The following is a 27,667-nucleotide window of genomic DNA, read 5'->3' on the forward strand; positions in this document are numbered from 1 at the left end:
TCACCATGCCATTTTTATTTATTGGTCAATAAATGATAAGCAGCAATGGTTCAGTACGCCATCAGACTGGAACAATTAGAGAAAACACGTGCAGTAAATGCTCTTTATTAGGTAGAGGGTGGAACTCTGAGGGATTTGAGAATACATGGCTAGGTTTTCGGGAGCATTCAGCAGGAGATACCCTGATTAAAGTGGCGATGCAGTTATTTCAGTAGTGTATGTAAGTATGATGTTTATATAGAAAATACCAAAGTCATGATGCAGGGTCTTTTGTAATGTGCTTATGCTCTGTTGCTAACACCGTAAGGCAGTGAGTGTTTAGTATAACTTTAGATGCATTTAAATAGTAAATGGAACAAGAGGGGAGGCAGGATTGGGTGGAGGGGTATAGCGCATCAACCAGGTCCCTGCACAAATATATTCACTCCAGTTTGAGTAGCTCCACATCGAAAACCAGCGTGGCGTTGGAAGGGATAACACCGGGGTGGCCCGTGAGGCCATATGCAACGTCAGGTGTGCAGGTGAGCTTCACCCTCTGGCCCAGGCTCATCTGAGAACACACAAATACAGCTTTATTCAACATATACAAGCATTTGGAAAACAAATGCAATATAATTTAGAAAATATATATGGCGGAAAACAAAAACAAGGCTGAAAAAGGAGTTTTGCTCTTGCACGCCTCTTTAAAAACAAATGCTGTATTTTAAGCCGAAAGTACTGTTGTGTTTGATAGAACAATATGTCTATATGCTGCCATATCAGTTTCATGGCGCATTAAGCCCCCAAACTATTCTTAATTTGAAGTTTTACCCTGGAGACCCCCGTTTACAGTCACTGCGCAACAGCTTTTCTTTCAACCCAGCCATAAAAAGAAGTAATTATATTTATTATTCAAAATGTCTTAGTTTAGAATCATTAATTTATGTGTAATATTTATTTTAAAAAAACAATTGTATAAACTTATTCACTCGCATATTTTAACCTTTTAAACAAATTAGTTATGTCACAATGAAAAAAATAGTGTCTGAAAATAGGTCAGATATCTACCTCATAACTACCGCTTAATTGTTTGTTTGTTTCTTTGTTACTTTCGCATTTTCCTCGATATTTTAGATGATAAATAATCGATCTAAACAAAGAAAAATTGAAAAAGAAAAAAACTTTTAAAAGGGTAAATATTTGAAAAAGAAAATCTTGACCACTCCTTGATGTCTGCGATTTTTGCATGCGGCCATTGTTATATTTCCGTGTTTCACCCATAAAATCCCCAAAAGTCCGGCTGTGGCCATTCACAGCTGTGTCTTGACACTCGGTGAAACATGCTACACGAAGTTTGTGGATCGAAACAAGGTAAGTACACGATAATATCTCGTTAAAATCACCTAAAATCATGGTGTCTTTAACTATGCTCTCTCATGCTCTCACCTCGAGTTAGGATTTAGGGGTTTAATTTTATTTTATTTTTTTAATGCCCTCCTGTTCAAAATTTTTCTTCACCCAGAAAATTGAGATTTTAAGCTTTCCAATGTTGTATCACACATTCATATAGGACAGTTTTAAAATTTGTCCAAATTGGAGGTCTCAGAGCGGAACTTCAAGTCACCTGAGTGTTTTCCGCCATTTAGCAAATCAGCATGCATTAATGCTACAAGTTTTTGTTTTTTTTTGTTTTTGTACCACATTGTTACTGCTTCGCAACACATCCTCTTACTGCTCTGTCAAGGCCATGTGTACAGTTATATATTTTTTCTTTTACTATTTGCCAGGTAATTTTTATATTTGTTTGTAAGATAAGTTTCCCCTCCTTAGGGGACAATAAACTTGAACTTGTTTTTTACTTTTAAACAATTATTCATTTAAATTCTATTAACTGTGTTAATATTTTTAATTGCTGGCTTCTTAGAGGACTGAAACGTAACGAAATTTGACTTTTTTAAAATTTAGAGTATTATTGAAAACATGATGAAATGTTATTTTTATTTTATAGCTACAGAAGAACCAATAATAACACTGTCATAAACAAAATACAATGACGATTCATTATAAATTTCATTCATATAAATTCTAAGTCTGTCAAAATTATCGCGTTAACGGGCGGTAATTCATTTTTTAAATTAATCACGTTAAAATATTTGACGCAATTAATGCACAAATGCCCCGCTCAAACAGATTAAAATGACAGCAAAGTGTCATGTCCACTTGTTACTTGTGTTTTTTGGTGTTTTTTCGCCCTCTGCTGGCGCTTGGGTGCGACTGATTTTATGGGTTTCAGCACCATGGGCTTTGTGTAATTATTGACATCAACAATGGCCGGCTACTAGTTTATTTTTTGATTGAAGATTTTACAAATTTTATTAAAACGAAAACATTAAGAGGGATTTTAATACAAAATTTCTATAACTTATACTAACATTTATCTTTTAAGAACTACAAGTCTTTCTATCCATGGATCGCTTTAACAGAATGATAATGTGAATGCCATCTTGTTGATTTGTTATAATAAACAAATACAGTACTTATGTACAGTATGTTGAATGTATATATCAGTCTTGTATTATCTTTCCATTCCAACAATAATTTACACCAAAATATGGCATATTTTATAGATGGTTTAAATTGCCATTAATTACGATTAATTTTTAAGCTGTGATTAACTCGATTAACATTTTTAATCGTTTGACAGCCCTAATAAATTCATAAATTCGTGTAAAATATGAAGATTTTTTTTTTTTTTAATAGGAAATTAAGGCGGAAAAAATAAATTTCAAAAGAAAAATTAGGCTTAATAGGATCATTTATTGTCATTTGTGATTGTTTTCTTTTTCTTGTCATGATATTGAATTTGCAAAAAGTAGCACGTAAATCGTTCACACTAACTCAGGAACAAATTACTAAAATTGTACATTGATTTTGTTTAATTTATTCATAAAGAAAAGTTGATGTTGAAATTTGTCTATTTTCTCTGTTGCATGATTCGTCTAAACTGTAGTATCGTCTTATGCACAGCAGAGGGGGCTGTTGTGCTTTCTGAGACTAAACAGGAATATGAAACGCAATGAAATTTTTCCTACAGTATTGAGGAGCGTGAAGCTCTTTTCTAAATTATGCTCCCCAGTTGGATACCACTATAAGAATGCATTTTATTCATTTATTTGGATTGACAACAGGCAATCACAGTGTTGGCTATAGAGTGACATAAAGGCAGTCTATTCTTCCATCTAGTATGGCAGGTGCATTGACCATTTACAAAGAATGCTCTGTTTCTTCTGACCTGAGCCACGCCTTCTTCCCAGCCTTTGATCACTTCGTTGCGTCCGATTTTGAATTTGAAGGGCTTGTTTCTGTCTCTGGACGAGTCAAACTTCTTGCCATTCTGCAGCATACCTGTCAAAGAGTGGAGAACGGTCACTAATGGGTGACATTTGAAAACAAGCTTTTTTTTAAATCAGATTATCCGAGGAAATGAGGGAGGTAGGGGGCTCTTATCAGGATCTTGGGTCTGTTTCAATTTTCTCAAATGCACAAAGACGGAATGCGAATCAGGAAGCGGTGGCCTGGTTTATTGGATTATTTTTAAAGTTAACAACTGGGCCGCTTTTGTCAGCGTGTCGAGGGAGAAAGACAAGAGATGTAGAAACCTAGAAAAGGAAAAATAGCCGAACGTGAGCTTGTTACTTAAGAAAACCAAATATAACATTGTAAATGTAATATTTTTTTAAATCTTTTGACAGTAAGAGAAAGTAAATGTAATTTCTTTTTGGGCTATGAAGTGCACCTGACTACCGTAATTTTCGGGACTATTTGGCCCAAATTTGACACAAAAACAGCATTTGTTCTTAGATAAGCCGCACTGGACTATGAGCTGCAGCTGTCCTTAACGTATTATGGGATATTTACACCAAAAGATATTAACTGTTAACGCTTTATTTGACATTTGTATCATAAGACTGTCAAAAGACCAAATGAACCACCATGAAGCTTGGAGCCTATTGGCTGCAAAGCTTCATTGCTTCAAGAAGCTTCATTTGGCCATCACTGCTCCCTTTGGCGAGACAGTCAAACTCTGTTGCCACCTCTTGTCAACAATGTTGTCGTCCAACATGCCTCCTAACATGCATTGCAGCGCTACAGATGTAAATAACAAAATTCATATTCTGTGCGAATGATTTCATCATTCCTGTTCAAGTTGTTTCATTAATTGCTTATGACGATCTTATGGCAGTCTTATGACACTACTGTCAAATAAAGTGTTACCTGTTAACCCAAATAAATTAACAAATAAGACACACTAGACTATAAGCCACCTGATTCAAAATGAGGGGGGAAAAGTAGCGGCTTATAGTCCAAAAAATACGATATAAGCCGCAACTAACAGATTTTACTACAAAATTGTTCATACATAAGCCGCATGCATCCATATTGCATTATGTGATATTTATATATTGTACTTAATATGATATTTGTAAAAATTAATAAACAAGATGCACTGGACTACAAGACGTAGGGTTCAGAACGGGGGGAAAAAGTGCAGCCTATAGTTCAAACTAGAGGTGTAGCAATATATCGAAAAAAATCCCACCAAGAATCAATATATCGTTTTAAAAAGGTGTCACCATTTGGGGGGGAAAAAAAGGAGCCAACAGGTTGATACCAAAATCTCCCATAGCTCACTGGCTGCCATTGACGGCGCTAGACAGCCAATTAATTTTGACTGGATTGGACGTCTACCACCGTCAATGGTAAGGAGGTTTTTTTAAAAAATGATTATTAGATGCATGTAGCGATTCAACACGTGACGATTAGATTACGATTCATACAGGTTCAAAAACGATGATTTTCCCTTATGACTTTATGACAACCGCTTGTAGCGGAACGAAATTCAAGACACGTCTGCTGCCCGGACACCTTTAACGGACGCACGCACAACGTTATGATTGATGCTACTGGTGACTGAGCGAGAGATTTACTCCTTTTTTAAAAGACTGGAGAATAAATTTGTGTATGAGACAGGGAGGGACCCGGCGGTCACGCTTCTGTGCGCACGTTTTTTTTTTAGAACGAGAGGGGAAGAGAGATAGTTCGTTGCTCCTCGTCTTTCAGATGTCTAGCAGTAGTTTCAAGGCATGTCAATTAAAAAATGTCCTGAGTGTGTTGCTAAGACCCATGCGCGTCGATAAGAGGTGAGTACACGAACCCTCTTGTACCGTTTAGCCGAAATTGTTGTTGTTTTTGAGATATTAGCGCCGAGCACTAAGCTAATTAGTTAATTCGCTATCGTGTATATCATATCCAGAACGTGTAAAACCATGAATAAGTACAGCGGTGACACAACAAACACGCGAAACAGAACAGAAAGCTGTGAAAACAAAGTATACAAAATAAACAAAATCTTATTTCTAAAGACAATTTGTTTCCAGAAAATATTAAATTCATTCCACATGTGTAAATGTTATTGTATTGTTGAGAGAAATAAGTACTGCCTTTAAAATGGTTAATGTTTTTGCACTTTCTTGTAAAATAATAAAAATAAAAAAAGCATCTTAAGGGCAGCTTTTTGTTGTATTGGCATGTTTCCATCGTTCCTGTTGAATCATTAGGATATTTAAATAAATAATGGACATGAATTTGTTTGGGTAATTTATTAATTAGTCATGTATGATGTATGATCGTCAATACCGTGATCATCGTTCAACAATCGAATTGTAGCACATCCTATTCATTTTAGGGCATTTACAGGTTACTTCTCTTTGATTTTGAGTCACTGCCTATTCATTTGTGGACATTCTTGAGTCACCTCCTTGTCAGTAACTCAAAATAGACAAAGGGAGACATGTAAATGCCAAAAAATGAACAGGAAGTGACCCGTATATGCCCCAAATAGCAAAGGAAGTGACCGAAAATCAACAGGAAATAACGTGAAATGCCCCAAAATGAACTCATTGCCTGGCATTGGCCGCAACTGACAGCCATAGACGTCCAATCCATTTGAAGTGGGAGGGATGGCAGCGAATGAACGAATGTTCATTGGACGTCTACTAATGTTAAACTCATTCCAATTTGCAGCAGAAGGATGAAAATAGCAGGAGGTCAGGAAGTTTGTTGTGCAGCGATAACTTGTGCCACCAGTTTTGCCATTATTAAGTTCATCACATTCATTCATTCATGGCATAATTTATTTCAATTAAAATGATTACGCGTGTCACTGCCAGACACAACACTCCTCCAGTAACAGCTCTTTAATTTATGTCAGTCGGTGTTCACTGTACAAGTGTGAATAAGTGGGGGTCAAAAGGCATTGCATGAACGTCACAATTTAACGCCATTACCGTGTCGCCGCTCCACTTTCACGGGCTGTCTAAATTTAGCGGCTTTTGCCATTTCTAAGAATCACGCAAGGGTCGCCGATCTAAGCTGAACCGGGATCAGTTCCAAACAGGGAAGTCGTCAAGTGCAAGCTGGTGGAAGGCCAGCACATGCTATGGCAAGTTTTGGTCCCAAATTATTTAACTATAGCAACTACCATTCATTAATTTAACAGACTAATAGAAAATGTATCACAATACCAATCAATATCTATACTTATACTGTACAGTGGTATAAAAATGTATTTGAACGTTTTGGAATTTCTCACATTTTTGCATTAAATCACCATCAAATGTGGGTGGGTTTGATCTCTATAGTCCTCCATTTAGTGCGGAAAATTAATTTGAAACTCAAAAGTTACCATGGATAATCCCTCATTGTGGATGCGACAGCGCAGTCTTTTGGACGTCTCCTGTGATTGCTAATATCACAGTTGGCTTTCGGTTTCATGTACAAAAAATTGAAATGTGATTATACGTTGTGGCTTTGAGTACTCCAAAGCAAAGTCCTGGATTTAAAAAAAAAAAAAAATGGGAATATTACTGAGGGATTCATTTCATTTGACTGTTATTTATAATTTGTTACACCCGCAATGGTCCATGGGTAATTGTGGCAACCATGACTGAGAGTGATGGTTACCGTTGTTATGTTATGGTGTTTTCTGTTCATTAAAGGCACTGTCTCTTGGAGTCGTGCGGAGTTTGGGGCACAAGAGCAGAAAGTGTGAAACAAAACAAAAAACGTCTCATCCTGCACATCGCAATACTTAACACAGTCACGGAAAAGCAATTGCGCATTAACCCATTTATGGTGTCTTTCTACTATACGTACATTACAGTTGCATCTCTAAAGCCCTTTTCACATACATATCAAGGGAAATTCCCCTGTAAGATGACGCAGGATTTACTCGCGTCATTGCTTTCACGCATGTAGAGATGTTCCAAGAATTCATTTCATTTCGTTTATTTCAGGCCATGATTCCTTGTCAAGACAACAAATATATACAGCTCATATAATCATGTAACAAAAAAGAGCAGCAAAGCTAAGTAACATTGCAACATCAACTACATGTCTGAAAAGGAGTGGGAAGAAGAAAATTTATTTAATCCCACCCCTATTCTCATCTAATTAAGAACAAAAAATTCTTGCTACTTCCTTCCAAAAATGTAGGCCACCAAAAATCAGTCCAAACAGTTTTGCACATATACATTTTTGTAACAAATTTTGTCCCTTGTGATGAAGTTACCACAGGTAACACCCAAACCAAAAACAATTTTATACCAACATGGTGAATGAAAGTAAAACCATACCAACAATGGTAAAGGCCACACACACAGGACAACAAATTATAAATGGCAACAATAACTAGACCAACAACGGTCACAGACAATATACCAGCAATGTTAAGAAACAACTAGCACTCATACCAAGACAATTTATTGATGTAATTAAGACCTTATATCAGTATAGCTCCTTGTTCACGACCTTTACCAACTCATTATAATTATTAATACTATAGAATACATTGGTATCATCTGCAAAAAGAATAAGAATGACGTGGGTTGGACACTTTCACCGACTGTGCTGCCCACTGGGGCGGGGGAGGGCTGCTGGTGCGATTTTATAACCCGGACATTACGTCATTTTTGGTCGGCATCAGCTGTCACAATGTTGGTCAAATCGTATTTTGTTCCAGAGTGAGCGTTTCCGACGTCGTAACTGCAGCCAATTCAAGCTCATCAAGACTGTATGTATTTAAGCCTAGGCGATCCAAGAGAAGGGTGTCGAGATATTACTTGCTGGGCGCCATTCAACACCTCTGCTGCCCTTGTTTTGAAACCCCTACGTTGTGCTGGTATTTTAGTGTATTGTATTTGTTCTGTTGTGTTGTTGGCTCTCTGCCTACCGCTTAGGTTAGTATTATTGATCCCCGTCGACCTACTGTCACGAACCCATGTTGTTATTCCCCCTTTTCTGCGATCGTATGTATTTTTGTTTGTATTTAATAAACCCTTGAACGTGTCCCTGCCTTGTTTTCTGCTTTGAAATCCAACCTTGTTTCCGCAGTAGCGCACCCTAACATCGGCAACAAAATAAACCACACATTTCCAAAAATGGACAATGGACTCTCTTTCTCGGCTCTACAATCCTGTTGCAATTTAATTTCGTTATGTTTTCAGTTTAATTTCGCCATTTCCAGCTTGCTATGTTGATAATTGCAAAGCTTGTTTACTACTTTTCGTCTTACTGTGAAGAAAGAGGAAGTGACAATCGGCCCGCCATGATATTTAGGTCATCAGCGATCGTGCTGTGACCCGGGAATTTAACGCCTGCTTTCACGAACACCGCTTCCTGGGAAAGTCCAGGACATTATACTAGGACGCAACCCGTGAAATGTCCGCGTAATCTCCGTGTCAGTCAACCTGGGAAATTCTTTTCACATACAACTGCTGCGCAGTTAAATCCCATGATTTTCATGGTATTTCGATGTGTGTGAAAGGGGCTTAAGGAAAGTATGTTTTATCTGCCATTCGGTTGTATTGTGTTCACGTTACAACTAGCCGCGCAACGCCAGGACAATCCTAGAATTTGGTGATACATAATAGTTACAATTTCTGATTGAGAGAATGCACACAAAAAAATCTCATCAGGTTGAATTAACCATTTACTTGCTATACTGCTGTTTGTTTTTTACCTAGAACTAACACAAATACAGCATTTATGTAAATTATGTGCACTGTAAAAAATAAAGCGCACTGTATTTTACCAACTATTACGTGTAACATTCATCATTTGTAAATGAATACAACAATTCTTTTTTTTTTTTATTTATAGTGATCAAGACGATTACGTTGCAGAACAAAGCACAACACTACGGCATAATCGCTTTCAAACTGCTTCAAACTGTAGTTGTGGAAATGGGCGTCGAAATGGAGGTTATAGCGGGACAGTTTTAGCAAGCCCCAAACAGGTGGGGAAGCCTTTGACACTCCCTGTCAACAAAGAATGTTGGGGTAGAGGCAAAATCCCGTCAGCACAACCACTTGTACACCCCCAAGTCAAACAACAATTGTGCTGAATATTCTTTTGATCTTGACACATCAAATTGCCTTAAAACTGCTTTGAAAATGTCTGGCAGCCAAGCTGGTTACCGAAAAAAAAATGCTCAAACAACCTATTTAATCCTTCATCAAAGCAATAAACTGCAATCAAAACAAAGTTCAGGCATCTCGGAGGTAAAGGCTTGACAAAAGCGCCAAATCTTGCCGCCCCCCTGGTGACTAGACTGCAGCAGTAAATCCTGCAAGTGCGACAGACGCAATGTTGGTGTCTGGCACTTTTTTTTTTTTTTTTTAGCCCGAAGGCAGTTTCTAACATTAGGAGGTGTTAAATGAAATCCTGACTCATCTTGTACTTAAATTCATTAAACGGGGGTGCCCTGCCATGATTGACATCTGAATTAAACCACTTTTTTAGGTATTCCGTCTTGCGCAATCTGGCAGAGGAAAAAAATTCTAACAGGTGTGCTCATATTTCAGTTAAACATGGCAGTTGTTCAATCACGTTTCATTTCAGTAATTCCTTGGCATCTTGCGGTTCACCTACTACATTCCTCTGTTCACTTTTGCATGTGTGTTGCAATCTTTTTTTTTTTTTATGTGTTTTGCTCAAGGTTATCTCTATAATCGCACATGTTCACCAATTATGGGTGGGACTCTGGAATCTAACTCCCAAGATGAAAGGATTATCATCACATTAAATGACTGCCAGATAGTATCACTTAAAACTCAGCATTATTAGTAGTAATAGATGTTCGTATGTTGTTTTTGACGCAGTCACCGCTGCTATCAGTGATGGGTGCATGGGTGGGGTGGTAGTCTCCATCCCTTCCTGATCCTGACGCCGCCATTTATGACTCTCAACAGAAAGCCCTTTGGCTGCGTCGGCACAAAAACAGAGAAGGCAAAAAAAAAAGCTTAAGAGCGAACAGAGGCGGGGTTATTTTTACTCCGCCATATCCTGTCTCGCCCCCCCATCCCCCTCAGTCTAGAGGAGCTGCCAGCATGATACCCCCCCCAATCCCGCACTAAAAAGGGTGGATGAGAAAAGCTGCATGTCAGGCTTTATGTCTGAGCCCGCACTGCAGTGATTATGTCTACAAGAATGTAGCTTTAGGTGACTGGCGGTACTTCTATAACATGGGTTGGAAAACTGCAGTCTGGGGGCAATTTAAACCTAACATAGGAGCCAATCATGAAAATGAACTAGATGTGTGCTGTGAACTCGATATACACATGGCTCAGCAGAGAGTTTTTTTTCATCAAGATCAGCTTATGGCGATGAACTGAGAGTTCTTTGTTATGGTCATAACACTTTGCCCACACCCTAAACTGAAATATCAAAATTTTGCCCATCTGTCTAGCCGACCCAGTTCGATTTTTTTGGGGCCATTGGGTGAATATCCGACAAACATCAGCGTCAAACCAGATTGTTGGCCCATCTGTGCACTTGGTAGCAAAGGTTTTTGACCGTGTTTTGTCTGTCATGAACAGGCAACATAGATTTTATATCATGCCCTCATTCTCAGTTTGGGAGAGGCAAGCTACAGTTGTTGTTTTTTTTTAATTCTATGTTTAGAGCGTCACGACAGTCAGGAATGACGTCCTCATTTAGGCATGACATCATCGCAACCTTTTGGCTTGCTTACACGGACCAAACTTTTGTTATTTGATCTTTATTTATATTGGTCAAGAATACTATTGCAAGGTTGTAGTTAGGGTTGGGCATCGAGCATCAATGGGACCCGGTTCTAACTAGGCCTGAACGATATTGGAAAAAACTATTGCTGTGATTTTTGGGGGGTTTGCGATATATTGCAATATTTAAAAAAAAATAATAATAATAATAATAATATATATATATATATATATATATATTTTTTTTTTTTTTTTTTTTTTTTTTATTCGAGTGATTCGAGCATGTCTGTGCAACAGGAAGATCAGCTTGTAGAAATCGCAAATGACGGCGACCTTAAACGTACATTTGAGACAACAACTCTACCGAGGTTCTGGATTAAAGTGATTCCGGAATATCCTGACATCGCTACGAGAGCACTGAAAACCTTGCTAAAATTTCCAACACTGTATCTTTGTGAAGCGGGCTTCTTAATTAATGCTTAACGACACGGCGAAGTCGTTAACGGTGAGAGAGCAGTTTTCAGCTAACATGGCAGGACGTGTTTGGGAACTTTTCTACATGTCCAGCCATGATCAAACGTAAATTAATATTCCTTTCTTTTAAGAAAGTTTGTAGTGTTTACTTTGGAATCGCTGCATTCGCGTCCATTATTAACGTTACGCGCATGTGCAGAACCGCATAGTTGCAATTTTTGATGGGTTGCAAAATTTGTCAGAACACCGGTCCGTGAAAAAACGACCCAAATAACACCGGTCCATGGTGCAAAAAAGGTTGGGGACCCCTGCTTTAACCAGTCAGAACCAGGTAAGTAAAACAAATTACGTCTGTCTTCTGCTTTCCCTGCGATCCGACCACGGAATGGATGGATGAACAGACGGATGGAATCGGGCTACGGTACATATCATGTATCTATATAGAACTAGATGCGAAATGACAGACTGCGGCGTTAGCACATATATAGCGACCTAGATGCGAAATGACAGACTCGCAGGAGTTAGTAAACAGCCGCCATCTTAAAGCAGTAGACTTCTCAGGCTATATAGCCTATATAAGCAGCTAGGTACTTTACGTAGCGCATTGCCACCTCCATTAAAATTAACTGGATTAAAAGATGATCAAATTATAATCAATAGAAGAATTTATACTAAAGCTTCATCGTAGCTCCCAGCTAAGGTACATGTATGGCAAAAGAATATGTGGAAATGTTTTCTCCATGAGCTTTTGAAAAATAAACATCTCTGTGAAAGTGCAATCCTGTGGAAAGAAAACTTCATCACATTCAAGTTCAAAGACTGATATTTACAGTGTATCACAAAAGTGAGTACACCCCTCGCATTTCTGGAGATAAATATTTAAGTATATCTTTTAATGGGACAACACTGACAAAATGACACTTTGACACAATGAAAAGTAGTCTGTGTGCAGCTTATATAATAGTTACTTTAGCCATTGTGGTTTAAGCCATTAATATCTAAACCCCTAGCAACAAAAGTGAGTACACCCCATAGAAACTACGTGCATCTCTAAATGTCCAAATTTAGTACTGCTTATCATTTTCCCTCCAAAATGTCGTGTGAATCGTTACAGGAGTGCTATCAGCATTGCTGCAGAGGTTGAAGAGGTGGGGGGTCAGCCTGTTAGTGTTCAGACCATACGTGCACTCTACATCAAATTGGTATGCATGGCTGTCACCCCAGGAGGAAGCCTCTTCTGAAGACGGTACACAAGAACGCCCGCTCGTCTCATCACACCAAAGGACATGGTTACAGTAATCCATGTGCTTTGTTGACATGTCTTCAGCAAATTGTTAGCGGGCTTTCTTGTGGAACCCCCCCGGGTGACAGGGAGGAGTTTGGCGGCATGCTAGCGAATGAAAAGCGAGCATATTTTTTCCTTAGACAAAACTTTTTGTCTCTTTTGTTGCTCTGCCATCTTTGCAGAATTCGCGCGAAAACGTTCGCATCGACTTCCGTCTTTATAATTAATGGGGAAAGGGGGAAGTGACGTATGCCGTAAAGCAGTCAGCACATTTGTGTCAAGTGTCAAGTGACAAGTATCATTCAATTAGTTGTCAGTCGACATATTATAACAAATGTTATGAAAATATTTTATAACTTAGTGTTAAAAAACTACCTAGTGTTCCTTTAAACATAGTTGGAAAATGTAAAAGCATCATTGTTACTAAACTTATGAGTGTCCCAACATACAGGTTTTTCAAGTTATGAGCCCCATTCGTTCAGATACACTGCCGCTGGAGTGTAGTGAGTGAGAAAGTAGGTACTCGAACACCCTTATCTGAGCAGCTATTTTGCATGTCTGCAGGCTACGTCTACACGAGGTGGGATAACTTTCTCCCTGTTGTTTTGCACACTGTTTTTATACCTGTCCGCACTACGTTTAAGGTGCGTTTAGGGCCCCTCCAGCTTCTGCAACGTCATCGTCCGCGCGGTTTACCTCTGAACCGGAAACATTGCTCGCCGGCGGGAAATTTCGAGATTACTACACCTTCTAGACTCTAAAGCAGTGGTCTCCTACCCGGTCCTCAAAGGCCCACTGTGGGTCGTGGGTTTTGTTCCTGCCGATCCAGCACAGATAGTTGAACCAATGAGGTTTCTGCTAAAACAAGTAGCACCTGACTGCAATCAACTGATTGTTCTTGTAAAACACCAGATTGATGAAAAAGTGTAGTTATTAGAGGTGTGCGAAATTTCTGTTTCTTAGATTATTCGCGATTCGGCCGTGGAAGATTCGAGAACGATTCACAAACATCCAAATTCCGATTATTGAAAAATGTCAAGTAAAGCAGAAATAAAACACACTCAGCGCGCTGCGCGGTCTTCGGGACGCAATGACGAACGGAGCGAGAGTAGCTAAACATCATGCTTGTCATTACCCGGCCCCTCGGGTCATGCCAAAGCTCCACTCACGGCTCTAGCTCAACTCATGCCGCTAGGTAAAAAAACAACAACATACCTGACTGCTGCCGACAGCTGCTACAAAGTACGTCCACATAATGGTACGGTAGATATCATATTTATATAGGACTAGATGCAAAATAGACTCGGTGGCGTTAGCAGCACATGTACAGAAAGCTAGATGCGGGCGTTAGTAAACGGCCGCCATCTTAAAGCAGTAGACTTCCCTGCAAGGCTGTTGTAGCGAACCTAATTAGCTTTTTATCTAAAATACTCCTAAATCAGTAAAATATTGACTTGAATCTATCTTTAAAATAGTTTTAAAACTTTCACATGTCGAAAGTAGACAAAAGGGAAATTATGGAATAACGGGGGCAATTTTAACAACTTTAACGGTTAATTCAGAACATTAAATTAATTGAATGTAGTTTAAAGCTGCTGATACAGAATGGGGATTTGAGTATATTATTTATTGTTGTTTTTCAATAATCAATTTATAATCGAATCATAGCCTCTGAATCGTAATCGAATCGTTAGGTGCCCAAAGATTCCAACCGCTAGTAGTTATCTTGTTTGGTTGGAATGTAATCCTGCGCCCACAGTGGGCCTTTGTGGAATAGATTGGAGACCCCTGGAGAAACTGTAAACAATGGCTGTGGAAAATAAAATATTTTTTCTTATGGACTGATGAAGAGGTGCTATTATGATTGAAATTAATAAACGCGATGTATCTGCTATTGCAGCAACTGTGCGATGCCTTCGTAATTATTCGAGGGTAATATTTATCAGCGCTTCCACGTGCAAAATGAGCAGGAATGCCACGTCTTTATCGATCGCCTCCATTGTTTACGATGCAGTAATACCACATTCAGGCATGGAAATGGGTCAGTGGTTAAAAAGGTGAGAAGTGTTAGGAGGAAATATGTTCCGGTAGGGCTGTCCAAAACGACTAATTTTCTCCCGATTAGTCAGCCGACTATTTTCACGATTAGTCGATTAATACTTTTTTTTTTTTTTTTTTTTTTACTAATTTTGCATTTAAATGTTTGTTGATGCTTATTAATTCACAAAAACATTTTGGAACACTTAAATTATTTATTAAAGTACAAATAAACATGTAACAACAATAATTAATCAAACATAAACAATGAGGTCAAATGCTGATAGTAGGCCTGAACGATATTGGAAAAAAAAACTATCATTGCGATTTTTGGGGAGTTTGCGATATTATATTGCGATATTAAAACGAGAAAATTTTCACCAAATAACTTGAATAGCTCCATTCGGGATAGCTGCACTGTTGACGAACAAAACAGTTTGGTCGCGCTGCCTAGCAGGAGGGAGAGTGAGACACTGTGGTGCTGTATGAGCATGAAGCAGAAAAACATGAATGTATGTCGTTTTTAAATTCCGATGCTCTGAAAAAATGGCGCCATCGGCTCTAATTTTTATAACTCAGTTTAATCCAGGATCTGCACACTTTCTGCGTTCATGAAGTAAAACAAAAGTTCAAATGTTGAAAAAAAGGAAGAAAATTGCACGTCCTGCGATGTGACTATTGCGCATGCGCACATTGCGATGGCGATGTTCAAACGATATATTGTGCAGGCTTAGCTGATAGCATTTACTTGTGCGAAAGAATGGAATGTAAACAGATTTCGCCTTTCCAACATTATTCAAAACAATTCTTATAAAAAAAATAAAAAAAAATGTCTAGCATTATTATTATTATAGCATACTACTATATATCATAGTATTAGAATAATTATAATATTAATTGCAATCATATTTTTAAAAAGGGTGTCATTTTAAAGTTATTCTTAGTGTAAAATCTGAATTCTGTAGTATTATAGTATTTACATATTATAGTATTAATTCTGAAGTATGTGGGATTTACTCCAGAAATCGTTATTTATATGACAAACGTGATGTGCTTTTATGTTTGAAATGTTCACCGCAAGTACGTTCGCTAATCCGCTAACAACTTTACACTCCGCAAAAAGCACTTTTCGTCATTGCTTGTGGTATCACTAATAGATTTTTTTTTTCCAATAGCAAATGCTGTTAACCAGCGATTTTTCATGTTGGAAGTGTCAACTTTTAACCGCTAGTTCGCGTTTTGGAAAAGACTGCCAATGTTTTATATCAGGCTAAAGTAAGTTGTCTTTTTTCCCCATTAGTCTAAAGGCCCAAGTACACCGCATGCGTGATCGTTGCGTTTCCGGTCCGACTCCGGTAAAAAAATAGCGCCGGAGTCCATCCGTTCCCATTATATCCTATTGTTCAACGTATACCGGCTGCGTCAGTGCTCCGGCTTGACTGCGAACCACCTCCGGCGTGCCGCATGCCCGCCGGATGGTATAGGCTATTTTCTATTTTTGCCGGACACGCATCCGGCAAAATGGGCGGAGCTGGGCCTGGACGTAACAACCCAGGTGCCTAATCACGCTTTAAACACGAGCGAAGATGGATGATGAGCGCTTCATCATGGAGGTGGAAACCCACAAAATCATTTATGATGCAGCAGATCGTTACTATAAGGACACCATTAAAAGCGAAACTGTAAAGTGTCCTATTATGTGTGTTTTTCTGGCAGTGATATCAAACACGACGTGCTAAGCAAAAAAAAAAAAAAAAAGAGCGTATCTGGAAGTGGTTCCACTGCAGAAATTCTCGTGCCCCCGCGCACAAACAATCTCGATTTGTATACAGAGTCGAGGGGGAAAAGTACGAAAGAGAAAAAAGAGACGAAAGAGAAAAAAGAGACACCCACAAGTTTCGACCTGGTGGTCTATTCAAGACATTTCTCTTTCTTTCCTACATTTCACTTGACTCTTCATAGAAAAAACAACAGTTTGCGCTGGCCACATGAATCTGCAGTGTTGAGACACCAATTCCAAGTACGCTGTTTTTTAGTTCGTGTCGAATATAATTCGCTATCCATTTTATAAATATGACAGATTATTTATCAGTTGTTTATAACAGCTCTATGAGATGTTATGTGCCATAAATTTTAAATGTGCACAAAGATATAAACGCACCGACACAACCAAGGGCATAATAGCCCCCCTTCCCTCCACACACGGAGCCCTGATCTCAACATGATGCAGTCAATCTGGAATTAAGAGACAGACACAACTAAAATATTGTAGCGTCGCCGGGGCTGTCATCGGTGGGTTAATTTATTTACCAAAGCGGGGCTGTCATTGGTGTGCCGGTGCACCAGCGCGACGCTCCGATTGGTGGACTAGATAGCGTCAGTGTAAATACAGTGGGGAGAACAAGTATTTGATACACTGACAATGGGAAAACCCATTGGCAGTGTATCAAATACTTGTTCTCCCCACTGTAGTTGTTGTTTTTGCATTGGTGAGGTGGCGGGAAGTTAATAAAGAAAAAGAGGAAAAAGGCGTTGAAGCTCGTGTGTTGTTTTCGCGGCCAAACTTCCGCTTAGCAAACGTTACATTATCAATATGCAAGGAAAAAAATGTGTTCTCTCTCTGCTTCTCTGATGAGTACATACTACAGACTCCGTGTGTTTGTCGTTGATTTAAATGGCACATTATCGCGCGCGATCACGCGAGAGCTCACGAGGGGACGGAGTTGGCGGACCGCAGCCGTGCAGCAGCCGGTATGATTTGCCTGTTTTTGACGGACTGCGTGACACGCAGGCAACACTGAACCGGACCGGAACCGCAACGATCACGCATGCAGTGTACTTGGGCCTTTAGTGTAGCAATGCTAACGTTTGCAGTGTTTGATATAGATGTGTTTCCTAATTTTGTATGTGTGAACTGTAATTCTACGGCGTGTTGTTGACCAATAAACATCTGGACACAACAACTGGAGTCTCATATGTCATCTACACGCACGCACACATGTATGCGTGCACGTGGTGAAAATTACCGCCCTCATTTTTATTTACCTTGCGATAAATTAACTAATTGCATATCGCGACAGGTTTAGCAACTTAAATAAAACATGTCGTTAGTTAGTTAGTTAGTTAGTTAGTTAGTTAGTTAGTTAGTTAGTTAGATGGACTTACGACCCCCCCCCCTAAAAATTTTCTCCTCTGATCTACACAATTCACGTAGGTGACCCTTTTTGACTTCAAAACGGCGAATTTCGAAGGTGAGTGATTTTCATGCCTGCACACTAATAATGGCGATGGTGTGCTCCACGATGTCACTAGCTTTGTTCGTTCATTCATTCATTTATTCATGACACCGGTCCATGTTAAGCAGTAAATCCGTATTTTATAACATTACACGGCTACCCACCTCGTGCAAGAACACCTACACAGAAGAGGTACGTTAGTGTAGTCGATATATCGTATTAAAAGTGATTAAAAAAGGGCTGATTTACATCAAATTTTAAAAATATCAGCGCTGATAATACATCCATCTCTAGTGTAGACGTAGCCATTGTCTGGTGATTAATATCAAAAAGGTTCATTTCTACTCTGTAATTGAAAGATCATGTGCACACATGAGCGGTTTTCCCTAAAAATGCCGACCTCATGACCACTCTTTCACCATATTTGGGAATTTCTACCACCCGCCTGAGTCACGGGACAGTCAGCTGCACGCCATGTAAGCGAGTGTCTGTGCTGTCCGTGCGTGTCTGCGTGGTTTGAATCCCAAAGTGAAGATTACATGCAGCCGCGGCCAGTGTCCCCATTGCGCTTGGGATCAAGTGAGGACATCGGAATGTGACGTTTGCTTGCAATTAAAAGAAAACAATAAAATACTCAACAAATCAGCTTCTTTATCTTTGCTTCCATTTGGCCGACAGAAAGCCTTGGAGAGCCTGGCGTCCTAAATCTATGGCTAACCGCTATCACCAGACTTCTTCCTCATGGGATCTTGGTTTTAATCTTTGGTCTTATAAAACACTAAGTGGGCCAGTCTTTGACCCTAAGAGGAAACATGGGCGCTTACACGTAAAGACCATTTCATGCTATTTGGCCAGCAGTCAAACTTTCACTACAACGCAACACCAACACACAACACCACACTGGGCAAGTCATGAAACCAATGCACACAAGCAATGGTGACGATAACATTTTTTGCAAGTTGTTGTTACCTATTTGTCAAACCTGTGTTTCAAATTTGGGAGCAACTGAGCAAAAAACCTCAAATGACCCAAAGATGGCCGCATCAAGACAATGTCGGATGCCCCCCCTGTCTTTTTGGAAATGGCTTCGAGACTTTGAGTCTTCTCATGAAAAATATGTCTACTTATATTGCCAAGATTTTAACAAACTATCGGCACTGCAATTTTTCCATGGTCCATCTGTTTACGCTGAGTTTGAATAATTTTTTATTGTCATCATCACCGGTATCATTGACAATTACAAAATGTGATGATTTGCCCGAAGGAACCAAAGAAGAAGACAAAGGCGGACGGGAAGAAGCATATGCTTATCAGTTTCCCGTCCCCTATACAACTAAAGACGCACACTCAGACATGGTACATACATCAGATGGCCACAAAACTGTACAATAAACAATCTGGGTTTAGTAACTCAGCGTCCAGTCAAGCAGCTCGATTAATTTCAGGGCGTACAAGGTTATGGCTCTGTCATGTCCCTGACATTTTTGCATCTGTCTGCTGTGGGAACATTTTGCTCGGCCATCCTAAATTTAGCTGGTTTAAAGCTGGTGGCAATAGGACAAAACCTCTGGGACAATTTTGGTTTTGAGGACAAATTTATTCTGAATGGGCCATTTTGAATCAAAATTGTCATCAAATGTCATAGTTTGAGAAACTGTGGGTCTATTCAAGATAGACAAGCCTAAAAATTTTCATTTAACTCAGTAAAATTGGCTTTGAGACCAGATTTTTAGATTTAGATGACAACTGCCATGTTTTTGCCGAGTGGTTCAACATTGGCAAAACGCCATAACCTTAAAAAATGACCAAATAATTCACTGTCTTCAGTTCAGTAGTATACAGTGGTATGAAAGAGTATCTGAACCTTTTGGTATTTCTCACATTTCTGCATAAAATCACCATCAAATGTGATCTGATCTTTTTTTCCCAAAATCACACAGATGAAAAAACTGTCTGCTTTCAGTAAAACCACCCAAAAATTAATAGGTTTTCATATTTCAATGAGGATAGTATGCAGACAATGGCAGAAGGGGGAAAATAAGTAAGTGAACAATCACATTTAATATTTTGTGGCCCCTTCTTTGGTAGCAATAACTTCAACCAGACGCTTCCTGTAGCTGCAGATCAGTCTGGCGCATCGATCAGGACTAATCTTGGCCCATTCTTCTCTACAAAACTGCTGTAGTTCGGTCAGATTCCTGGGATGTCTGGCATGAATCGCTGTCTTTAGCTCATGCCACAGCATCTCAATGGGGTTCAAGCCTGGACTTTGACTTGGCCACTCCAGAAAGTGTATTTTGTTCTTCTGAAATCATTCTGAAGTTGATTTACGTCTGTGTTTTGGATCATTGTCTTGTTGCAGCATCCATCCTCTTTTTTTAGCTTCAACTGTCTGACAGACAGCCTCAGGGTTTTCCTGCAAAACATCCTGATAAACTTTTGAATTCATTCTTCCATTAATGACTGCAAGTTGTCCAGGCCCTGAGGCAGCAAAACAGCCCCAAATCATGATACTCCCTCCACCACGCTTCACGGTGGGGATGAGTTGTTGATGTTGGTGAGCTGTTCCATTTTTCCTTCACACGTGACGTTGTGTGTTACTCCCAAACAATTCAACTTTAGTTTCATCAGTCCACAAAATATTTTGCCAAAACTTGGGAGTGTCCAAGTGCCTTTTAGGCGAACATTAAACGGACAACAATTTTTTTTTAGATGGCAGTGGCTTCCTCCATGGAGTCCTCCCATGAACACCATTCTTGGCCATAGTTTTACATATAGTTGATGTGTGCAGAGATAATGAACTGTGCCCGTCCGTGATTTCTGCAAGTCTTTAGCAGACACTCTAGGGTTATTTTTTACCTCTCTGAGTATTCAGCACTGAACCCTTGGCGTCATCTTTGGTGGACGGCCACTCCCTGGGAGAGAAGCAACAGTCCCATACTCTCTCCAACTTCTCTGACTGTCGATTGATTAACATCCAGATTTTTAGAGATGGTTTTTGATCGTTTCCCAGCTTTATAGAAATCAACAATCCTTGATCGCAGGTCTTCAGACAGCTCTTTTGACCGAGCCATGAGGCACTTCAGACAATGCTTCTCATCACGACAATTCCTACCGGGTGTGTGTTTTATAGTGGGCAGGGCAGCTTTAAACCACTCATCAGTGATTAGGCAGACACCTGACTTAATTTGTTTGGTAAAAATTGGTTTAAATTGCTCTTGAAGTCTCCTTAGAGGCTTTCACTTACTTATTTTCCACTTTCTGTCATTGTTTTATACTCATTGAAATATGAAAACTGTTTGGGTGGTTTTAGTTTATCATTTTGTGTCATTTTTATAAAGATCCATTTGATGGTTATTTTATGCAGAAATGTGACAAATTCCAAAAGGTTCAGATACTTTTTCATACCACTGTATGTCATTTAATTGGTAGCAAATGAGAACAACTCTTTGAATTTCTTCTTCACAGTTCCCAGTAAAATGCCGAAAATAACCTTACAATGGTCGAATGAAACCAAATTTACAGATTTCGTGAACGTTGTCTGGTACGCAATTGTTGAAACTTTATTTCATCAGTTTTCAAATTTTCATTTTTGTTTGTCCGGCTGAACTGGAGCCAGCAACATGATGAGTCAAAGTGGGGGAGGACGTGTGGAGTGAGAAAATGCAGAGGATGCGAGTGACGCACACCAGTGGAGACATGCAGTCAGCAGGGAGGTGGACCTGGGGGTGTTGATGCCTTGTTTTAGATAAAATCAGCTTTTAACCAAAAACAGATCTGCCCTTTTTGAAATAAATATGATTGGGTAATACCGTGTTCAATCATTACATCACTGTTTAACATTCACCCCCAAACTGTATCTCGGATTCGTGATACAATTTATGACCATTCTACGATTTATAAAGATTTATCTGTTTATGCTTACAGGAATATCCATGCTAGCTTTAATCTACTATCTTTGATTCTCTCTTTGTTTTATGTGTCACTTTTACAGCCTACATGAACTGAGGGTTACAAATAAAGTCGCTTGAAACAAGCACACTTAGCTTTTTATTTGGAAAGGAAGTCTAATCATTTCCTAAGGAGTGCTTGCAGGCTAAGATGTTTTTGCTTTAAGTGCATATAAGGCAGGTCTGATGTCTCGCGAGCCAGACATCGGTCATATCTGGCCTGTGATCCTAAATGTGCAACCGGCCAGCTTGCTTGGCATGAACGAGCTGTGATGAGATGATGATGGTGCATTCACAAATTGACCTTGGACACTTCAAAAGTGAGGCGCAATACCGTATTGGCCCGAATATAAGACGGCCCTGATTATAAGACGACCCCCTCTTTTTCAAGACTTAAGTTTGAAAAAAGACTTTTTGAACACCAAATTAATTTTTATACTGAAAATAATTACAGTACATCCGAAACAATATATTTTGAGAGCAAAAAGCATGTTATTTTCCCTCATTCAAATCCATCCTGCCTTGTATCAACAGTTCAGGCTGGTGGTGGTGGTGTAATGGTGTGGGGAGTATTTTCTTGGCACTCTTTGGGCCCCTTGGTACCAATTGAGCATCGTTGGAACGACACAGCCTACCTGAGTATTGTTGCTGACCATGTCCATCCCTTTATGACCACAATGTACCCAACTTTTGATAGCTACTTTCAGCAGGATAATGCGCCATGTCATAAAGCTGGAATCATCTGACTGGTTTCTTGAACATGACAATGAGTTCACTGTACTCAAATGGCCTCCATAGTCACCAGATCTCAATCCAATAGAGCATCTTTGGGACGTGGTGGAACGGGTGATTGGTATCATGGATGTGCAGCTGACAAATATGCACCAACTGTGTGATGCCATCATGTCAATATGGACCAAACTCTCTGAGGAATGATTCCAGCACCTTGTTGAATCTATGCCACGAAGAATTGAGGCAGTTCTGAAGGCAAAAGGGGGTCCAACCCGTTACTAGCATGGTGTACCTAAAAAAGTGGCCGGTGGGTGAGTGTGTACATATATATATGTATATATAATTTTTTTTTTATCACCATAAATAGGCACTTGCCTAAACTTTTCTTGAATGACGTATATACATACTGAACATATATATATATATTATTATTATTTATTTTTTTTTTTAAATACCCTCCTGTTCAAAATGTTTCTTCTCCAGAAAATTGAGATTTTAAGCTTTCCAATGATGTATCACACAAGCATATAGGACAATTTTGAAATTTGGCCAAATTGGGGGTCTCAGAGCGGAACTTCAAGTCACCGGAACGTTTTCCGCCATATACATACACACACGCAGACACACACTGTGTGGCTCTCGTGGAATCACATTTTAAAATATGTTGGGTGTTGTTTTGGCTCTCTAAATCAAAAAAGTTCCCCACCCCTTATATAAGGCGTAAAACAAATTTTAAATAGGGTTGGTCTAGGTGTTCTCTCCCAAACGCGACAGTTGATTGTAACACAAATGATGCAGTCTCACCTTTCTTGCTCCGGTTAGATAATATTTGCGAGCGTGTCCTTACGTGTTTATGACAAGCCCTCGGCACACAGTCTGAGGCATGTTTTTATAGCCGCATCATAAACCTGCTGATCCGCAGACGGGCCTGATACCATACGAGCGTTGCTTTTTGTTTTGTTTACTTTCTGTCTGACCTACTTGTCTGCGCCGAACAAGCGCCGAAGGCATGCGCTAACCCAAATGTGTTACACCCTTGTCGCAGTGGTGCAGCTCACAAAAATTGGCCGGTTATATCTAAAGATACTGTACAGTACAAAACGTTGAAATCCTGAACATTCAGATTTGAACATTAATATTGTTCTTAAATACAGGAAAATCAGGGGCAAATGTGCTCAAATTATGATCGAATCAAAACGTATTGCGCATTGTGAAATGAACATGAGAAGACATAGAATGACATAAGACCACGTGGGACCATATCAGACCATGAAAGACAACTTTAAAGGGTATAGGAAAATAGAAGACCCAATACAAAAAACATGACTCACTCACCTATGTAATGAACCACACATGTCTGACCCTTCTTTGGAAATGTGCTTCCTATGGGGAAACAAAAAACACAGGAATCATGTGACAGTGTTCCTTTTAATCATGAAATCGCAGTTCAAACTTTGATACTTGTTGGATTACAAATGTGCCTTTGAAATACAAGTGATCAACCTTACAGATTTTTCAAGACACAAACAGTTGTTGGGTCCTTTTTTGATTCTCTTTGACTTGCAAGCAATATCTTGAGATTCAAACACTGTTAAAATGGCAATAAACTCACCTCACATTACAATAGTGCGTAACAATTTATCGATTAACTCAAGTAATTCGATTTAAAAAAAAGATTCAAATTAAATTTTGCCACTTTGAGTATTCGTTTCATTAAAGTGGCGTTGTAATGGTTTGTTTTCAAAGTGTTTGCATTTAGTTTTATTGATTTGTATGGATATACTGCCCTTTACTGGCAACAGTGAATGTGACATAACTCATTTCACATGACTGAATCCAGCTACCCCCCGTTAAGACCAACATAAACTAAGTTTTTGTTTGATCTAATGTTTTTTTTAATGTATTCGTAATTTAGTTTATAGGTATTTAGCCCTGTTTTGTGGGTATATAAGTTTGAACCATTTGTTAAGAGCATTGTAGAAAAAGTTAACATTTTATAGCATTTAAGCTAGGGGACTTTTGCTATGGTAAATGGTGTTATAATGTAAGTTAGCCAGTTGTTCTTTTGTTGTATTTAGATCCTCGTTTTTTTTTTTTTTTTTTTTTTTTTTAAATCACATTTGAGGCTCAGCTCAGGTATTTTAATTTGTATAGCTGCAGCCCTATTTTATAACAAATGGCAGACTGGCGGAGTAAACAAAAATAATCCTAAAAAATAAAGCAAATGACGGGCTACCAAATATCTCCTGTAATGGTGTTGTAATACTGTAAATTCTTCATTCATTACCTTATTACTATTCATCCTTCACACAGCCTCTGGAAACAGAAATGTAATTTAATCCATCTGCAGGCGACTGAGAGATCTTGATTTTACGACACTGTGCGGGTGTGGGCTTCTCCTCATGGGAAACGCAGTCTTCCTTAAAACAAAACATTACCACTTTTGTCCACCAGGGTCGCTAAAATCGACCAAAACTGAAAAGTTACCTAGTGCCACTTTAAGGAATGCACAGCAGCTCAATTTCCATTGAAATGAAACAATAAATGTAGCAAAACTGTTGATTTATATTAAACTTGACTGTGTCGTTGATGTCGTTTTTTATAAGGTAGAATTTTATTGATTGGTATTCTTATTTAAAAAGCATGACTTGTTTTTGAGAAGTGCTGGGAATAGAGGCGTGTGAATTTTCCAAATCTTAGATTATTTGCGATCCGGACGTGGAAGATTCGAGAACGATTCACAAACATCCAAATTCCGATTTTTTTTTTTCTACCAGGTAAAGCGGAACTAAAACACAGTCAGCGCAGTCCTCAGGACGCAATGAGGAACAGACCGAGAGTAAATATCATGTTCAACTCATTCCGCTAGATAAAAAAAAAACGCTAGGCGCTACAATGCCCAAATGTTAGTTGCTACATACATACGTTTACGTAACGCTACAGTAGATAGATATTTGCCTGGTACATCAGACTCACCGCTGTTCCAGCTATTGAGTCTGGCCACCATTCACGCGGATACAATTTCCAGGGCGGAGCAAGCCACAGCAAACAGACAGCGGAGTGGACCAATCAGCGTCGGGCAGACGTGACGTTAGTAAAATGACGAGGGCAGGACGAGGGACTTGCGCGCGGAAGTAATGATACGAAGAGAGCGGAGTTTATTCAACATGGCTAGCGCGAGACAGACTGTTGTCAATGACTCGTGTCGATGTGTTTTTGGTAATTTAAAACTGATTTTACCGTGGATTGGAACATATTCTCAGCTCTCCCGTTCACCATCTGTGTTGTTGTCGAGACGACTTTCGACGCGCAAGAGTGACGTTGCTCGTTAAGAACATGTCACGCAAATAAACTAATCTGATTTGTCGACTGATTTTGTACCTGCTCGGTGGGCTGGTTCCCAGACCTTTCTCAGTGTTTGAAAAATACAGGGAGAACAGTCTGGCAGAGCCAGGCAAGATAGATATCACATATATATGTAACTAGATGCAAAATGACAGACGACGGCAGCGTTAGAACATGAAAAGTGAACTAGATGCGAAATGACAGACTTGCCGGCGTTAGTAAACAGCCGCAATCTTAAAGTAGTAGACTTCTCTGTTGTAGCGAATCTACTTAACTTTTAATCTAAATTACTCCTAAATCGGCAAAATGTTGACTTGAATCTAACAGGTTTAACGTTCACATGTGGAATTATGGAAAAATTATCAAAGATATAATTATAATTATAAAATTATGAAATAACAGGAGCAATTTTAACAACTTTAACGATTGATTTACAGCATTAAATTAATTAAAATAGTAGTTTGATTTAGGCTGAGAGAATTTTTGAACAATTTTGGAACTTAATCGATTAATAATCAAATCGTAGCCTCTGAATCGTGATCGTAATTGAATCGTTAGGTGCCCCAACATTCCCAGCTCTAGCTGGAAAGGAAAAATGGCATTTACAGTCATTGAAAGATGAGTTACTATTTTGTATATATGCAAGTGCAGTCATTGAATAGTTTTAACTCTTATCTCAAGGTACTTGATACATTAAAAAAAAAAGAGAAGGGTGGTCCTGATAATCTATAGCAATATCCATTTTCATATTTATTACAACACACACATTGTGCACAAAAACTGGAATTTGAAAACGTAAATAAAACAAAGAAATGAATATTAAAATCTGACTGCAGTAAAAGGAAGAAAAACATAGACATTTTAAAGATTATAATCTTGGTCAGCATGAGGTCGAAAATGGCTACAGACACACTGAAAAGCCAGTAATAGAACAAGGCCTAGAGGTAATCAAGTATCATATCTAAGACAAAAAAATGCGATGCGATATATAAATACAATAACATGACTAAAACCAGGTTAATTTCATGTTCAAGCGTTTGCCAACTACCAAGCCCCCACGGGGAAGCAACTCACCATCACCGGGAGATATTGTCTCGACTTCCACACCCATGGTTCTGCAATAAGTCTTCAAGTTTTAGGCGTGGAACATAAGTCCTTCCTAGGCAATGGTTTCCTCGTATGGCCGCTACCGTTACAGCTCGGTGTCCGCCGAAGGACAGCATACAGTCGTTACCCGACCGCCGCCGAGAGCCTCCCACCGAGATATGAGAAGCGAGCAAGCGGATTTTAGGATTTCTACAAGCTCCGGGCTGTCACAAGATGGCGGCGCCACACTGCGGCGGTGCGGAGTATTTACTGGCTGAGGGATGGTTGCGTGTTGTAATTGCGGTTTATTAAATATCAATCATCGGGCGCGGCGTGTACACTAGGGCCCTTTAGATTGTTCAAATTGGAATATGCGGGCAAACGTATCTTTCGAGCGATGAAATACGTTGGATAAATGCCAGAACTGCTGCTGAACTACGCCTCCCATGATGCACCTCTGGT

At 39.2% G+C, this 27,667-nt stretch overlaps 1 protein-coding gene across 1 annotated transcript; it reads right to left on the reverse strand.

The window, feature by feature from the left end:
- Positions 1 to 27,416, reverse strand: fkbp1b (FKBP prolyl isomerase 1B). The gene is made up of 4 exons (XM_057823107.1): positions 27,194 to 27,416; positions 24,110 to 24,157; positions 3,272 to 3,384; positions 1 to 550 (listed from the first exon to the last, which is right to left on the reverse strand). Exons 1-4 carry the CDS (start codon positions 27,228 to 27,230, stop codon positions 422 to 424), a joined length of 327 nt encoding a protein of 108 aa, XP_057679090.1. The 5' UTR covers positions 27,231 to 27,416; the 3' UTR covers positions 1 to 421.
- Between the last annotated feature and the right edge of the window lie 251 nt (positions 27,417 to 27,667).

This window comes from Corythoichthys intestinalis, chromosome 19 (assembly GCF_030265065.1).
Source record: "Corythoichthys intestinalis isolate RoL2023-P3 chromosome 19, ASM3026506v1, whole genome shotgun sequence".
NCBI classification, from domain to species: Eukaryota; Metazoa; Chordata; class Actinopteri; order Syngnathiformes; family Syngnathidae; genus Corythoichthys; species Corythoichthys intestinalis.

Excerpts from the sequence above, each read along its gene's own strand:
- fkbp1b (XM_057823107.1), bottom strand. The coding sequence starts at position 27,230 with ATGGGTGTGGAAGTCGAGACAATATCTCCCGGTGATG. Across the intron at positions 3,385-24,109 it reads ATGTGTGGTTCATTACATAG|GTATGCTGCAGAATGGCAAG; the intron begins GTGAGTGAGTCA and ends ACTCTTTGACAG. Across the intron at positions 551-3,271 it reads GGGAAGAAGGCGTGGCTCAG|ATGAGCCTGGGCCAGAGGGT; the intron begins GTCAGAAGAAAC and ends GTGTGTTCTCAG.